General features: G+C 40.0%; 1 protein-coding gene across 1 annotated transcript in view; it reads left to right on the top strand.

The window, feature by feature from the left end:
• Positions 1-16,925, top strand: part of trpc7b (transient receptor potential cation channel, subfamily C, member 7b) — an 85,406-nt gene that overhangs the window by 21,403 nt on the left and 47,078 nt on the right. The window contains exon 3 of the mRNA XM_017484652.3: positions 15,120-15,302. Within this exon, the coding sequence (XP_017340141.1) occupies positions 15,120-15,302 (183 nt within the window). The remainder of the gene's footprint in view (positions 1-15,119; positions 15,303-16,925) is intronic.

Raw genomic sequence — 16,925 nt, 5'->3', positions numbered from 1 at the left:
CTGTAAGTTTTATTGAGCATCTTTCAGAACCAGCCACAGTTCTTCAGGAGACTGACTGTCGCACTTGCTTCTTATTTTTGCAGCAAAATCCAGCAGCCTTCAATGTGTTTTTTGTCTGAAAAGTGGCTCTTACATAATACGCTGAATCTTTACTGACATACAAACATTTATCTGTAGCATTAAATTTTGTGCTGGAAAACTAATGTTTGGAACTCTAAATCTTTGGAAATCTAAGTCATAAAATAAAAATCTAACAACATTTGTACTAAAAAAAACAAAACAAAACAAAAAAAAAACAGGATGCCTAAGACTTTTGCACAGTACTGTACATGTGCTTGCTTTTCTGTTTCTGAAGACTGAAACTGCAGTGTTGCGTTGTTAAATCCAGTGTTAGGTCTCATAAGCACGGAATATTCTCAGTAAAGCTGATCAGGAAATAAACAGCATTGTGATTTGATATACTATATTATCTATTTTGCTACAGTTCGAGATGCGCTCTAGTCTGTGTGATTGGATTGAACCGTCACTTCATGTGGCAACTCTACATGGCCATCTCCCTGCATGCATGATTTCAATACTGCTGATTGGTTTAACATGTCAACATGATGTGTAAATCTTAAATATAGATTGAATGAGAATAGATTTAATTGACTTTCTTTAACCAGGGAAATGGCATCGCTTCACACCCCCGCTCAACTCAAGCCCTGTTTATTTTTTTTCTCTGGGTATAAGAAAACGAACGCCTCATTATGAACAAGCTGCCAGGAATGGCATGATCATTAAAAATTGTGTTATGACTAAATATCACTTGTTCCTCACAATTCACATTGAACGATGACCTATCAGTTCTGGGGTGGCTAATGATATTTCAGCTCAGCCCCTGTGGGACTGATGTTCTTGAGGCAGTGATTTTAGTGGCCTTTATAACACATTCATAAGAAGTGCATACATTTTTTACAAGCAGAGTTTGAGTATTTTTTTTTAAACCGATGGAATGAAGTTAGAGATTTTATGTAACTTTGTCTTTACATGAAAGAAAAGAGAATACAGTCGGCTGACTGATGTTTTTTACTGTATTTTTCTTGCAAGTTATATTAGTTTTATTTGCTATAAGAAAAATACACAGAATAGTATGGAAAAAGTGGGGCTGGCTCTTCTTTAGCTCAGACTGTAGATTCATGCAGCCTGTCAGTGGGCTGATATTTTACTCTCCATCTACATTTGGGCTGATATTTTTCAGGCTGCGTCACTGATATACCCATAAAATGTCATCAGCAGTGATTGAAAAGGTACATGAGAAATACAGTCACGGGTGTAATGAACATGAACGAGGTGGATTATTTATTCTATCATTCTAGTCATTCTTTTCCCCTAAACTGCCTTCGGAGGAGAATCTTACTGTACACAGACTCAACACACACACTGTACGGAAAAAACAAAAAAAACAAAATCACACAAAAGTTTAGAAGAGAGAACTGTATGTTCACTATTGCTGTTTTTTAAAAAATTATTATTTAACTCTTGTTACCAGAGGCCAAAAATGGAATTTCTGCCCGTTTTGGGACTGCCTATGACTGCATTGAATTTATCTGTGATGTCACAATCCACAGAAAATGTTTAATAGCTCATATGAAAGTTGACACACAGGGATTTAAGACTTTGCAGATTTACATAAGTATTTCTTTTTTTACCTAGACTACTACACTTAAATGATATAATTTAATTGTGGCAGTTGTATATATTGTTTTACTATCATAAATGCTTTAGGGGCCGTTTACACAAGGTTTCCAACTAAAAATGGAAAACTTTTTATGGCTGTTCGTTTACACGACAACGGAATTTCAGGGCCTGAAAACGCAAACTTTTGGAAACAGTTTTCAAAGTGCAAGTTTTTGAAAACGATGTCGTTATCGTCTCCATGTAAACGTACAAAAACGAGAGTCTGTGAAAACAATGACGTCACGCACATGTGTGTTACGTGTTCAGTTGGGTATGCGCTCGGCGGGTACTTCAAAACAACACGTGAGACAATCAAGATATTTAGTTTATTGACACTTTTCCAGCAAAGTGTAGATTTACTGCATCACTACTACGACCAGTGAAGACGTGTTTGTTACATACCCCACATTATTAACCCACATCTACACCGATGAAGGCTATTCAAAAGATCATCATCATCACCACCACCACCACCACCACCACCACCACCATCATCATCTTTGTAATAGTCCGTTTTGGAGTATATCTGTATCCTTTTATATAAGTATATCTTTTATTCCTAATAAAATATAGAAAGCAGACTGACTGCCAGTGTCTCACTATTTGCACTAGTTCGATTTTTTCAGCATTTAAAAAATGAACAAGGTTTCTTAACAGAATTCTGACCTGGAACACAAGAAAAACTAAAACGTTTGGTTGAAGACAGAAAACTCCATTTCCACAATGAAAAAAACTTTATGCACATTTTATGTACATTGAATTATATTACATTAAGGACACTTCACCATTTATTAATCAAGAAAATGTGGTTGGCAAGCATGAGTTCTCACAATTATTTATGACAATGAATAAATTTCCAATAAAATTATTTTACAATTATTAAAATAAATGAATAATTATCGAGATTCTAAGTAACAGGAGACAGAACTTTTTTTTGTACTCCCTGTATATCATAAACCAGTGAAATCATCATTTTGCATTTTATCCAGAAAAACCACAGCACCTCCGTTTACTTGTATTTGTTTATAGGACAGTCTTGCCCGGATCAATATGGCGGACACATTGACGTGAATGCTTATGTGCGCAGGTGCATAGTAACATCGCCAACTACTGGCCTGGCATGCATAATACAGCATTTTTAGTCGTTTTCGCGGATCTGTGAGAACGAGGATCGTTTCGACAACGTTGTCGTCTGTACATGAAACTTTTCAAAAACGCAAAGGAAAACATTTCCGTTTTTAGTACACCGTAGTCGTGTAAACGTACCCTTAAGCCTAGTTCACACTACTAGATTTTAAGCCCGATTTGCAAGTTGCAGAGCAGTCGACGCTCACCATTTGGCAGTCGATCATTATGTGTGAACTACTCAACTACACATCACAGAGGTATCAGCGAGGCCACGCAGATATTTAGCATACTAAATATCATACTAAATATCTGGAGCTGTCGGGCGACTCCACATCCTGTGGTGTGAAAAGTGTCGATGATCACTGGCAGTGATTGCGGCGACGAGCTACAGCCAATGAGAGAGCGAGGCATGGGGTGATGTCAATGCGAGGAAGGGAAACCCGAGAAACCTATAGCAGAAGCATAAAAGGGAGAAGCTGTACAAAACATTTTTACTCACCCCAGCTCTCTCTGTAGCACACACTAATGATCGGAAGTTCAGATCATTTTACTGACTCGGATCTTTGAATCTCGTTCAACAAAATGAACGAATCTTTTCCCGAGTCATTTCGTTCATTTCAGAAGAATATAATTACATTTTTACATGTTAATTCCCCCAACACATCTAGCACTTCCGCAAACCTTGATCACTTTTGGAATAAAAAATAAACTACAGGCTAATGCAGCCAAGGTCGAATTATGAAAAACAGTCATAATTCCCCGAGTCATGTTAAAGATTCTTTCAAAATGAACGAATCGTTCTTGAACGACACATCACTAGCAAACACAATCCCTGCTGCCTGCGTGTGTTAAACCATTCTTTCACCTACTTTCTTTGTCTTTTCCTTTTGGGGGAGGGGGGGGGGGGGTTCTTCAGCACAAATCATCGCACAAACAGCTTGCACCGCTTGATTCTGTCCTACGTCCATCTTCAAATAAGATAGTCGTTGTCAGATCGTGTAGTGTGTGACCCCCTGTCGCCGAGCGTAGTGAACACCACAACGACTTCATGACAACTGATTACAAGACCGCAAGTCGTGTAATATGAACAACACAGCGATCTGCCGACACTGAAAGTCGTGTAGTGTGAATTTAGCCTTAGTTACTGTTCGTTTTATCTCTGTACAAATGTTATTGTGGACAAGTGCGAATTGTTTTCCCGGCAGGTGGCTCAAACCCCTCCCCTTTCTCAAACCCCTCCCCTTTCTCAAACCCCTCCCCTTTCTCAAACCCCTTGCTCACCAGCAGCTAAACACAGAGGGTCTGTTTATACTAATGCGTTTTCGTTTTAAAACGCATAACGTTTGCTACGGTTACGCCTGTCCTCTACACCACACTACTAGTTTTAACGGAAACTTTTGGAAACGCCGAAGAACCCGTTTTAGTTTGAAAACGTCGCGCGCGCGTTTCAGTGTAAACATACCAAAACGAAGGCGTGGCTTCGCCCACATTCGCCCCCTGATTGGGTCTCCTGGATCATTACGTTCCTTCTCTGATTCGTCAAGCCCCTACCACATGACCGTTACGCTCCCTTGATCGTATTCAAAACAGCACGGAGACTGAACCGCAAGTTTTGCTGGCTTTGTTGTCATTCTTAGCAGAAGTTGTGCAGTTAAATTCTGTATTTTATAATACTGAAGCTGCCTACATGCGCGAGAGGCGAGCTATGATTAGAGCAATCGGCAACAGATCTCATTACAAGCGGCGTAAGCCCTACATGGACCGCCGGTTCGTTGTGCTTCCTGGTGACTAGCATACAACTTCCTATTTACACTTGTATGCGCATGCCCAGCGTGTATGAGTGGTCATGTGACATGCGTATCGCCAGTGTGGACGAGGATCCACTAGAGCAGAGCTTCTCGAACTTCTCTAACTAAAGCCCCTCCAAGCCTCCTCTGTCATGTGGCACGCCCTCCCCCCATATTGGAGGACACAACGTATAATGATTATCTATATTCTACATTTTATATATATATATATATATATATATATATATATATATATATATATATATATATATATATATATTGTGTTTGTACTTTTTTGAATAACTTCTATGACTTTTATAAAACTATGTAAAGGACCGAGAGAGAGGGAACTTGGGGTTTTTCATTTATGCACATTCCATTTGAAAAGCAATAGAATACACAAATGATGCCCTGTCTGTGTTTTTTCTTGAAAATATTTTGCGCCCCCCTTCCGATCTCTCCATGCCCCCCTGGTTGAGAACCACTGCACTAGTGTAAACAGGGCCAGAGTCACGATGCTTTACACTCAGAAACCCAACAGTGCCCGGACTAATCTAATAACAGACTTTCGGTGATAAAGTAATTAATTTGTTTATACTGATTCAAAATGTCCAGTAAACCGAATTTCATTCCACTGGTGAAATGAAACACCAGTGTACTGCTACAAAGGGTTAAATGAAAGAGTTAGAGCTTTCTGTGTGCCTTGTTTACTATTTGGAATGAATATTGATAAATATTCGATTTTGACCCTTTAATCTAATATCACTGCTGACACTGTCACTGACCGTCACATTTACATAACTTTTCTTCATTACTGATAAATGTTAATGAATATATGTAGTTTTAATAATTAGTTTATATCGTGTATAATGAAGTCACGAGTCTAGCTTTTTGGCTACTCTACCCACCTTTAAAGAATTCATTTGGTTGGTTTATGAGCCTTGTAAGCAAGTGAAGAATCAAATGAAGTATTCAAATTATACTTAATAACTTTGAATGGAAATGCATAACTAGCACTTAAGAGCACTTCAGTGCATTTAATCCCTTAATGCTCTTATAAAAAGTAGATACAGTAAATACATTTTACAAATATATAAGATGTCAGGTGGATACTGCAGAGAATTTCTTAACACTTCCTGAACGTGTTCCTAAGGGCAAAATGAATAACTCTGATTACAATTGTTTAAAAAGAAAAAAATTGACAGATACAACAATCAACAGTTTTTGGAACTGAGGATTCTATATGCGGGTGTGCGGTGGCTTAGTGGTTAGCATGGTCACCTCACACCTCCAGGGTCGGGGGTCAATTCCCACTGTGGCCATGTGTGTGCGGAGTTTGCATGTTCCCATGCGGCGGGGGTTTCCTCCGGGTTCTCCGGTTTCCTTCCCCAGTCCAAAGACATGCATGATAGGCTGATTGGCATGTCCAAAGTTTCAGTAGTGTATGTATGTCACCCTGTCCAGGGTGTATCCTGCCTTGTGCTCGATGCTCCCTGGGATAGGCTCCAGGTTTCCCTGTAACTGTGAAGGAAGGATAAGTGGTATAGAAGATGGATGGATGGATTCTAAATGTTTCATATAATTTTATAAAAAGCTTCATGTAATATCCCGGTCTAATACAAATCGACAAGTATTGCTTTATAAAATATGTATGCAAGGCTTATGAATATGATATGAAGGCCCAATGTAGGTGCAGTGTCAAATACAGTGTTGCCATGTTTTGATAATGTTAAGTGAGCTGGATAATTTGGTTTCAAAAGCAGGGAAAACAGGGCTAAAATATCCATGCACATGACAGACCTCCTGTCAGACATTGTATTGTATGACAGGCTCATCGTTCATGAGCGTGACATTTTCATACCCCATAATCCATCATTCTCTACTCAATGACACCTTTCAGAGAGACAGAAGCTTGAGGAGTATGAATAGAAAAGAGGATATGTGAGACACCAATATAAGCTTATTCATTAGTTTATTAATGAGATATTTACATAAACTGGATTAGTAGCCCTTTTAAATTTACACAGTAATAGAATTATTTTTCTGATTCAGTTTTACTAAAATACATAATGGCACATCCCTGGACAAGGACACAAAGTTTACAGTTACTTACATATTACTTATAGTAATACTAATGCTTTATCACATGTAAATCTCCACTGGATATAGAGGGTGTTATTATTTAGGCTACTTATTACTTGGCATGCAATTTAATTTCTTGTAATGTGTAGTTATATTTATGGAGATTATACATATCCCTTCTTTTTTTTAGGGATCGTTGGTGTGTAACCATGATCATGACCATAATCATTTTTGGAGTGTGTTAACCACATGCTTAAAGGTCATGCATGTAATATTCATGTAATTTAATATGGTTGCTGTTAGCTGTTGGGGTGGTTATATATTTTTTAAAAATCTTTTTAATATCCATATTTAAAATATAACATAATAGAACATCTACAGTTTAGATGTAGCATTTATGATCTTGAATCCTTGCTATTGCAATACAGGGCATACCTGAAATCTACACTTCCACACCAACCATAATCATACTGCTGATGTGTGCAACTCGGCAGATCAGTTTGTCTGTTATTGCTATCAAAATAGTTTTCCTTCCATGTCAGTATTAAAAGTGTAAAGACCAAGTTGTATATTGTACTGAGGCTCAGATGTACAAATATCTACAAATACGTCAGTTAATCAGCAGTAAATGTCTTTTCCTACAGTTTGTAGACAGTTTATTGTTAATTTTGTATAAGGGTGAAGTCATTCATATGAAACTGGATTCATAGAGCGTTTCAATGAATGATGCATTTCAGCATTTAAAGTCAAGCATACTGTATAATAAAGGTCAGTTAACACCATGCATCATACATCCAAAGCGGTTTTTGAAACGTCACATGCAGAACATACACATTAATTTTATCCAATGTTTCAATCCACAAGAGCTCCAGGAGTACACTCTACCTCTCTTTAAGTCTAGAAAGATGCTTTTAAGCCTCACACTTCTACTTACTAGACTGTGAATATATAATGATGTAATAATTGTGCAGCTTGTAGCTGTGAAGTGTTTGTACAATAATGATACTCATGTAACAGTGAGAAGTGACATGCCTAGGTTATTAATCTTTGAATATTTGTTTTGGCCACATAACAACTTTACCATACCATGATTTCATGGTTACTTCCAAGTAGACTGTAGTGTATTAATTTACACCACCGTCGTAATAATGTACCCCATCACTGTCATAATTTACACCACCACTGTAATCCCACTGCCATACTGTAGGTATTTTGAACAATACCTACAGCATGAAAATGATGGTGTAAAGTGAGTTGAGATATGATTCATTAAGTCTAAATGACAGGATTAATGTCATGTCAATGCCAGACACAGCAGCCAACTACAACACCAAGAACACAATGCTGCCTATAAACATGGCTGCCATGGACTACAACACACAAGAACCACAGAGACTGACACGTTCACATTCGGCTTACTGATCACTCACACGCACACCTAATCTCAATCACTCAAGCACAGCCACACAGTATATAAGGACTCTCACACCAACCGTTAAATGTGAACTATATGCACTGTGCTGAATACCAAGCCTTTATCCTGTAAGATAAGATAATACTTCATTAATCCCCAGATGGAGAAATTAGGGATAGTCTTTGTAATAGTCTTTCTGGTTTTTGATTCCACTCTGTTATTCACATTGCTTGTTCATCGCCTGACCATTGCCTTTTTATTGACCACGTTTTTGTCTCATGATTTGGATTATCCTGCAAGCTTTATTAAGAAAGCCATTGTTAATCTGCATCTGTATCCATAGCTGTATGTATCTATGTATATATGTATGTGTATGTATCCATACAATCCATATTAGATCAACAGATCTACCAGGAATTGGGGTGGCAGGGCTTATTTCAAGGGTGGCAGCTGTCACCCACAGCCACCATACTGACATATTACTAGAGATAAACAGGCCATCAAGCCGTTACTAGAGATAAACAGGCCATTCATTGCAGATTTGCTCTGATAATGCTGTGCCATTAGAAATATACATGTACACACCTCTTGAATTCAGTACTGCTCTGCTATGCACTCAGCTACATAAAATGTTTAACAGGAATAAGGTGTTTTATGCCACTGGAAATATGTCTCATCCCTGTACATACCTCTTGAAGCTCATCTACAGCTGCTATAAAGAATTCTTGACAGTGAGTGTGCCTGTGTGATCACCAACTGGAGTCCCAAGGCCTTGAAAGAATGTAGGTTTAGACGTGTATGGCTACTTGGTGACTGGATTTTCTCTCCATGTCTGTTCATTACTGCCAGTTGCTCATCTACATCAGTGCATAGCTGAGGAACATTTCTCCTCAGAGGTCGCAGCATGATGGAAAGAGCAATATGCACATGGAAAAGGAGATTAAGTTTGCAAGCTAGTCAGAAGGCTTTAAGAGAACACCAGAGAGGGGAAAACTAATCAAAGAAGATGAGTGGATAAAAAGATAAGATCAGAACATGTTTTTTATGTTCTTTCACAAAGTTATAACTTTTACAACAAAGTAAAGCAAGAAAGTATTCAGATGTACAAAAACTAATATTACAACAGTGTCACACAAACAGTGTGTAACAGAAATAAGTTGGTGTGTTCTAAAAGAAAGTATAGTTTTTATAAAATTTTATATATAAAAAAAAATTGTTTACCCCATCCCTTTGGAGTTTATTTAGTAAGTACAAGATAACATTTTACCCACTTTTGTTCACTGACAGATACTGATATTAAAGGTCTTCCATATTGTACCTCCAAGAGAAAGTTGCTTTGCAATAATTAGGAATGTGCACAGTTATTCAAATATTATTCAGGTATTTTGTCACATATCGGGAAGCTCTGGACTCCACTTCCCATCAGCCACTGCACTGCACTAGTTGTCACATGACCACCTGCACCTGATTCACATTTTGGTTAGTGAGCACTCGTATATATAGTCCGTGTCTGCACTGTTTGCTTGTCTTTCGTTGTCTTAGACTGCTGCGTTCTATGTTTCGTGACCGTGTTAGTTTATGTTTAGTGTTGCCACAGTAGTATGCCAAGTAGTCCTAGATTCATGTTGTTTATGACTCAGTGTTTTGTTTCATGCCACAGTGTTTTTTCAAGTTGTCTTAGAGTCTTTGTTTCTTAGTACGTTGCTTCAATAAAAGTCATTATCTGCACCCGCTTCTGGCTTGACCACGACTTGTGACAGAACGAAAGACCAACAATCAGAAGCAGCAGATCGCCTCCACGATGGAAGCAGCAGGAGAACGGAGGAGACGCAGAACCCGGAAGTCGACGCCAACCGTCCCCGCTATAGACTCCGTCCACTTCCCACAATGGACATTTATGGAGCTTCCAGACCCATTTGACGGATTTTTTGGTGCCCCAGAGTATTTCCTGGTAGACTGTCAATACTATTTCGCCAGCCTGTTAGACCCTAAGCCAGAGGAGAAGCAATGGCTCCGATTTATGTGGTCCCGGTTCTTTGGACCGGCCCGTCAATGGGTGCAGCTCAAACTGGAGAAGCACTGTAGGAACCTGGACGGTGTAGAACAGTTTGTGGGGGATTTCATGTTGCGATTCGGGAGTCCAGAGGCGAAAGAGGAGCTAGAACAACTTCTCAGGGGGGTACCCACTGTTTACCCACTACTACAGGCAACGTCATACAGAGCTCAACCCTGAGATCCAAGCCAAGCCTCAAGTCAGGAAAGTCCAAGTTCCAGTCAAGTCTCATGTCCCTGATGTCCAAGTCCCAGTCAAGTCTCAAGTCCCTAAGGTCCAAATCAAGTCTCACGTCCCTGAGCTCCAGGTCCAGCCTCCAGTCCCTGAGCTCCAGGTCCAGCCTCCAGTCCCTGAGCTCCAGGTCCAGCCTCCAGTCCCTGAGCTCCAGGTCCAGCCTCCAGTCCCTGAGCTCCAGGTCCAGCCTCCAGTCCCTGAGCTCCAGGTCCAGCCTCCAGTCAGGAAGGTCCAAGCCAAGCCTCGTGTCCCTGAGGTCCAAATCAAGTCTCGCGTCCCTGACTTCACGTTCAGGCCTACTGACCCAAATGACCAAATGCTGCTTACACCCAAGTCTACCGACCCGGTCACCCAAGTTCAGTCCACGCCCAGGTCTACCGACCCGGTCGCCCAAGTTCAGCCCACGCCCAACGCTGCCGACACGCCCAGCCAAGTTCCGCTCACGCCCAGCCAAGTTCCGCTCACGCCCAGCCAAGTTCCGCTCACGCCACAGTCTGCTGACACGCACAGCCAAGCTCCGCTCACGCCCCAGTCCGCCGACACGGCCAGCCAAGCTCCGCCCATGCCCCAGTCCGCCGACATGGCCAGCCAAGCTCCGCCCATGCCCAAGGTTCACCTAGTGACCTCAGAGCCCCAGCCTCCCTGCTCCGCCGAGGACGTCGCCCTGCCTTCCTGCTCCGCCGAGGACGTCGCCCTGCCTTCCTGCTCCGCCGAGGACGTCGCCCTGCCTTCCTGCTCCGCCGAGGACGTCGCCCTGCCTTCCTGCTCCGCCGAGGACGTTGCCCTGCCTTCCTGCTCCGCCGAGGATGTCACTCTGCCTCCATGTTCCGCTAAAGACGTCACTCCTTTTCTTCGCTTCTCTCAGTGTGTCGCTCCCCCTTCCTGCTCCACGGAGGACATCGTTCCCCTTTCCTGCTCCACGGAGGACATTGCTCCTCTCCCGGGCCTTGCGGAGAATCTCGCTCCTCTCCCGGGCCTCGCGGAGAACCTCGCTCCTCTCCCGGGCCTCGCGGAGAACGTCGCTCCTCTCCCGGGCCTCGCGGAGAACCTCGCTCCCCTCTCCTGTCCCATGGAGGACATCGCCCCGCTTTCACGTTCAGCTGAGGTCGTCGCTCAGACTCCCTGTTCAGCTGAGGTCGTCGCTCGGCCCGCCTGTTCAGCTGAGGTCGTCGCTCGGCCCGCCTGTTCAGCTGAGGTCGTCGCTCGGCCCGCCTGTTCAGCTGGGGACGTCGCTCCGTTTTCATGCTCTGCCGAGGACGTCGCCCCGCTTTCATGCTCTGCCGAGGAAATATCTCAGCCTCCCTGTGCCATTGTAGAAGCCGCCCGGCCTCCTGGTTTTGCGGGGGACATTTTCTCCAGGGGGCCAGGACCACCAGATGGAGGACGTATAATTTTGGGCGCTCCGGGAGTAGCGCCCTTGGGGGGAGGGTTCTGTCACATATCGGGAAGCTCTGGACTCCACTTCCCATCAGCCACTGCACTGCACTAGTTGTCACATGACCACCTGCACCTGATTCACGTTTTGGTTAATGAGCACTCATGTGTATGTATGTATATATATATATATATATATATATATATATATATATATATATATATATATATATATATATATATATATATATATATATATATATATATATATATATATATATATATATATATATATATATAGTCCGTGTCTGCACTGTTTGCTTGTCTTTCATTGTCTTAGACCGCTGCGTTCTATGTTTCGTGATCTTGTTAGTTTATGTTTAGTGTTGCCACAGTAGTATGCCAAGTAGTCCTAGATTCATGTTGTTTATGACTCAGTGTTTTGTTTCATGCCACAGTGTTTTTTCAAGTTGTCTTAGAGTCTTTGTTTCTTAGTACGTTGCTTCAATAAAAGTCATTATCTGCACCTGCTTCTGGCTCGACCACGACTTGTGACATATTTATTATATTTTACATCAACAGTAAGTCAAAGAGGAAAAGCCACATATGATACCGAAAAGCCACATATTTTTGAAAAAATGGAAGCAGGTGTTTTTTTATTCTCATGCAAACAGGAGCCAGCAGTCAAATGGGAAGCATGTTGAAGCAACATTGCACACAGCCTGGTAGCTAATTTTTGCAAGACCTTGTTGCTGCATGAGGCCAGTTTGACTGCTCTGAAAACGAAATATCAGTTATTTTCTAATGGCCACTGCTCTCATGTAAAGCATTCTCTACTGACAGATTAATGTGAACATTCATTACCAGGTATGATCACATACATTTAATTAATCCAATGAGATTTTCACTTCTAAACACATGGGCACTGCTGCCAGCAGGAGGAATGTTTAATTGCACTGCACAAATGATGCTTGATTACACCACATTAAAGATGTTTTGTTTTCATTCTTAGTGGTTAACCTTTCGTTAACTCTTACAAATATTAAAATTAGGCATGAGGCACATCCTGTGCAATAATTGTTTTAATATTAAACTTTTTCTCAAAGCTTGCTGTTAAAACTTCTCTTTTTCCATCAGCACTAGTTGGCATTGTTTTGTGGAAATCATTGTTAGTTTGATTAGGAGACCTGCCCTGAGAGTGCAGTGTCATCCTGTTTTATTCATTTTTTTTTTTCTCTGCATGACAACCTATTGTGAGATTTAGAAAATAGAAAATACTCTTCCCAAGGCAAACTAAATTTCTGCTGCAAATTGTTGACTAGACTTTTAAATGGTAATAAAGATCCTGAACTTTTCATCAAATTCACCACAGTTATGATTAGAAGATTAGAAATTGATGATTTTGGCTTAGAAGTTGAAAAACTTAGAAGCTTTCGAATTTCAAAGAAATGTGAATCGGAGCCATCATTTGAGCGATCAAAATGCGGCTCTTAAATAACTTGATGTTAATGCGTTTTACTTACTTACAAACCGCCTTAGCTTGACTGGAACTCTCAACTTTTGTGTATTTGGAAGCAGCTACATTTGCGCTGCAACTGGCTGACACTTTCTTAACACTCATCTGTGAGCTGTGTCATGGTAGCCTTACTGAAGAGCATAATTAAGATATCATCCAGATAACATTTTATTATACTTATAAATTCATGCAAATAGACTTATCAGGTCAAGAACGTAGAGCTATTTGCAGTGATTGTTTATTTTCCCAAATGCACTTGGTGTAATTCGACTGCACCCATGTCTCAGTAAAGACACAGAGAATGGAATTGCATTCGTTAGTTGTAAGTTAATTATGTGTGAGTAATCTGTGATGGACAATTGGCTGTGACTCATGTAGTAGTGAGATGCTCTGGGTTAACATCACTACATTTTTGTCTTAGCTGTTAGGGCTAGGCGATATGAAGTTAGTGATCTCATGATCGGATTTCTGAGGTATCATTAGTACTGTTATAACACTGACTGACTCCATCGTTAACTAGAAGCTGAATAGATGTACAAATATAGCATTGCAATGATTGTTTTCCCATGTTAAATGATTTATTCTTGCTTTCTTGGGCTTTTTAATGTATTTGTGCCATGTGTATTTCTGTCATGCTGTAGGTTACGGAAAACGAGTGGTTAAATGAGTTGTGTAGGGTGACCGTGAAGCGATTGCTAGAATTGTAATGCATTGCCGTACTAAGGTGCTGATAGGAACTAACCACAGTGAAAATCCCAGGTGTCGTAATGAAATGCTAGTGTGCTAAATATAAGAACAGTGTCTTTCACTACTCGCTGTTAACAGTAGGATATGGGTTCAGAGGCCTTTTTTCTGGTGTGTGATGTGCGTGTTTAAATGATATACAGTACGTTCAGCTCACAGTCACTAAAGAATAAAACTGAAGTGTTTAAAATTTCAAATATCACAGCAAAACACAAGGAACATCCATTGTTATGGATGAATTTATCTATGATTCAGTTACTTTGTTGCAATAAAGAGTATTATTTCAACCTATTACATCTGCATAATACATACAGGAAGAGTTCATAATACTCCTCCTAGACCCCTACAGTAGGATTTGGTTTTGGTAGCGAAGTCCATTCCAAAGCAAGGACAGACAGTCTCTCCCACACTCTCTCTCTCTCTCTCTCTCTCTCTCTCTCTCTCTCTCTCTCTCTCTCTCTCTCTGACTATATGAATTTGTTTTCAGCACCAGTCATCAGTCAGGATTGTGTCATTTCTCTTTATATTTGGTATATATGAATGAGAGAAATGTAATGACTCTGGAAGCTCATTATGGGACACTTTATAAAAAAGAATGTGCAGAGAACTGTAATGAGATGGTTGAGCTTGTATAATGAGGCACTCAGGAAACTTTTTCACCTTTTGTTCAACTCGCTGCTACCACAGAATGCAGCAGTATATCATATATAAACATGCCACAGCTTGGTTATTCTCTCCACACTATCAGAGAGATGGATTATATCAGAGCTGTGCAATTTCGGGTTCTGTTGGGCAGATGAATAGTAAACACTGCATATTGGAAATCTTTCCTATATGTCCTAAACGTACTTGAATTCAACTAGCAAGAAGAAGGTCATGCTGGAGTCAAATGATAAAAGATACCTTGAAACTGTGCATTTTGATTTATAAATAATGTCTGTGGGTTTTTATGATAGATTAACCTTTTTACACTGTGCTGGTGTCTATGTAAATTTAAATCACTTCTACCTTTCTCAAGTCAGTATGTCAAATCTAACATCGCATTGTCTCCTTCTTTTATCACTGCAGAATGATTACCGTAAGCTGTCCATGCAGTGTAAGGACTTTGTGGTGGGAGTGCTGGACCTGTGCCGGGATACAGAGGAGGTTGAGGCCATTCTGAACGGTGATGTGGATCAGAAGCCACCCTCGGATCCCCAGCGGCCCTGCCTCAGCCGTATCAAACTCTCCATCAAATATGAAGTTAAGAAGGTCAGCTTCACACATCAATATGGCCAGAAAAGCAGTGTCTGTGTAGGTATAGATAATAAAAAATTCTGCTCTTCCTTTGGACCAGTGTAACCATACAGAAATTTATCAAGAGGGCAGATGAGTATGAAAGAAATGAAGGCCAAAGTACAAGACAGTAAAATATAAAATCCAAGAACCATCTCGAAATCATAATCAGAGCAGCTTTAACAAAAAGAAGCACATACAAACTTAAAGTCAAAAGAAATACTGTTCATTCATTCTGTCATTCGTTCGTTCGTTCATCTTTAGTAACCACTTTATCCTGGCCAGGATTGTGTTGGGTAGAGAATTTAAATGACGTACTTTGTCTAGCTTTAGTATGAATAGTGAGCTCACCTTGATAAATTCAGCAAGATCTAGTGTTCTATTTATAGCTGGCTGATGTACACTTCTTAAAAAAGGGTTTTTTTGGTTGTACCTCTTGGGGAACCTGGAAAGAACTGTATAAAAGTATTTCCCTATCAAAAAGGCCTCCAGGTTTTAAAAAGTTAAAGAAGTAAAGCATGTATCCAAAGAACACAGGCATTCTTAAAGCCTATCTGAAAAAAATCAATGTAGCACAAGCCTCTGTATTAGTATTAGTATTAGAATTATATTTATTATTAGAGTTAGAATGAGTATTAGAATTAAATGTGTACAAATGTTATAATTTATCTAAGACATTATTAAAGAGACAGTAAACTATGGCTGGTAGCTGGATGAAAAAACAGGTGTTTTAGACCATGTTAACCTTTACTGACAGCTTCAATTTATTATGTATATGAGACTGAGTGTATGAGAATGAGATGCCGACGCATGTCCATAATTTTACTCTTTCCATGAACCCGAGAAGTATTGTAAATATCTGGTTTTATTTTAGAGTTTGCAAATACTCATAGTTTCATTTCATCTAATAGTTTCAGGTTAAATGTGAAACTAAAACACATACACACACACACACACTGTACACAAAGAAAAAACCACTAGCCCACTGTCAAATATTAATGTTTGGAGTTCCCTTTGCACACCGTTTGTGTGATGAGAATGCTAATACTCATGTAAAAAGATAAAGGGAAGATGTTCAGCAAAACTCTCAGTCTTCATCCCCAGTCCAAGCTCAGACTGTTACTGAGGCAACCAGGTGCAGGGTTATGTCCACCTCAGGGTCAGGCAAAATGTGGAATATGTTTATAAATTGAGTCAATGTATTAGAATGGATTATTACTTGAGAATATTAAGTAATAATACTCTCTCTCTCTCTCTCTCTCTCTCTCTCTCTCTCTCTCTATATATATATATATATATATATATATATATATATATATATATATATATAGATATAGAGATAGATAGATAGATAGATAGATAGATAGATAGATAGATAGATGGATGGATAGATAGATAGATAGATACGTTCTGTTATGGTTAATTTTCAAAGTCAAAATGAATTATTGGTCAGCAAGTATTTCAAAGAAAATTAAAAAAATGGATTCAACCCCCAGGTTCTGGTAGCTCCAGATGAAAGCTATTTTCATAACGACGACACAATTGACTTATAATTGGCCTTCACCTACACAATATAACAACAGCTCCCATTTCTTGAAC

The sequence above is a fragment of the Ictalurus punctatus genome, chromosome 14, assembly GCF_001660625.3.
Source record: "Ictalurus punctatus breed USDA103 chromosome 14, Coco_2.0, whole genome shotgun sequence".
NCBI classification, from domain to species: domain Eukaryota; kingdom Metazoa; phylum Chordata; class Actinopteri; order Siluriformes; family Ictaluridae; genus Ictalurus; species Ictalurus punctatus.
The sequence above is the reverse complement of the archived record's forward strand: the minus strand, read 5'-3'. Positions and strand labels throughout refer to the sequence as shown.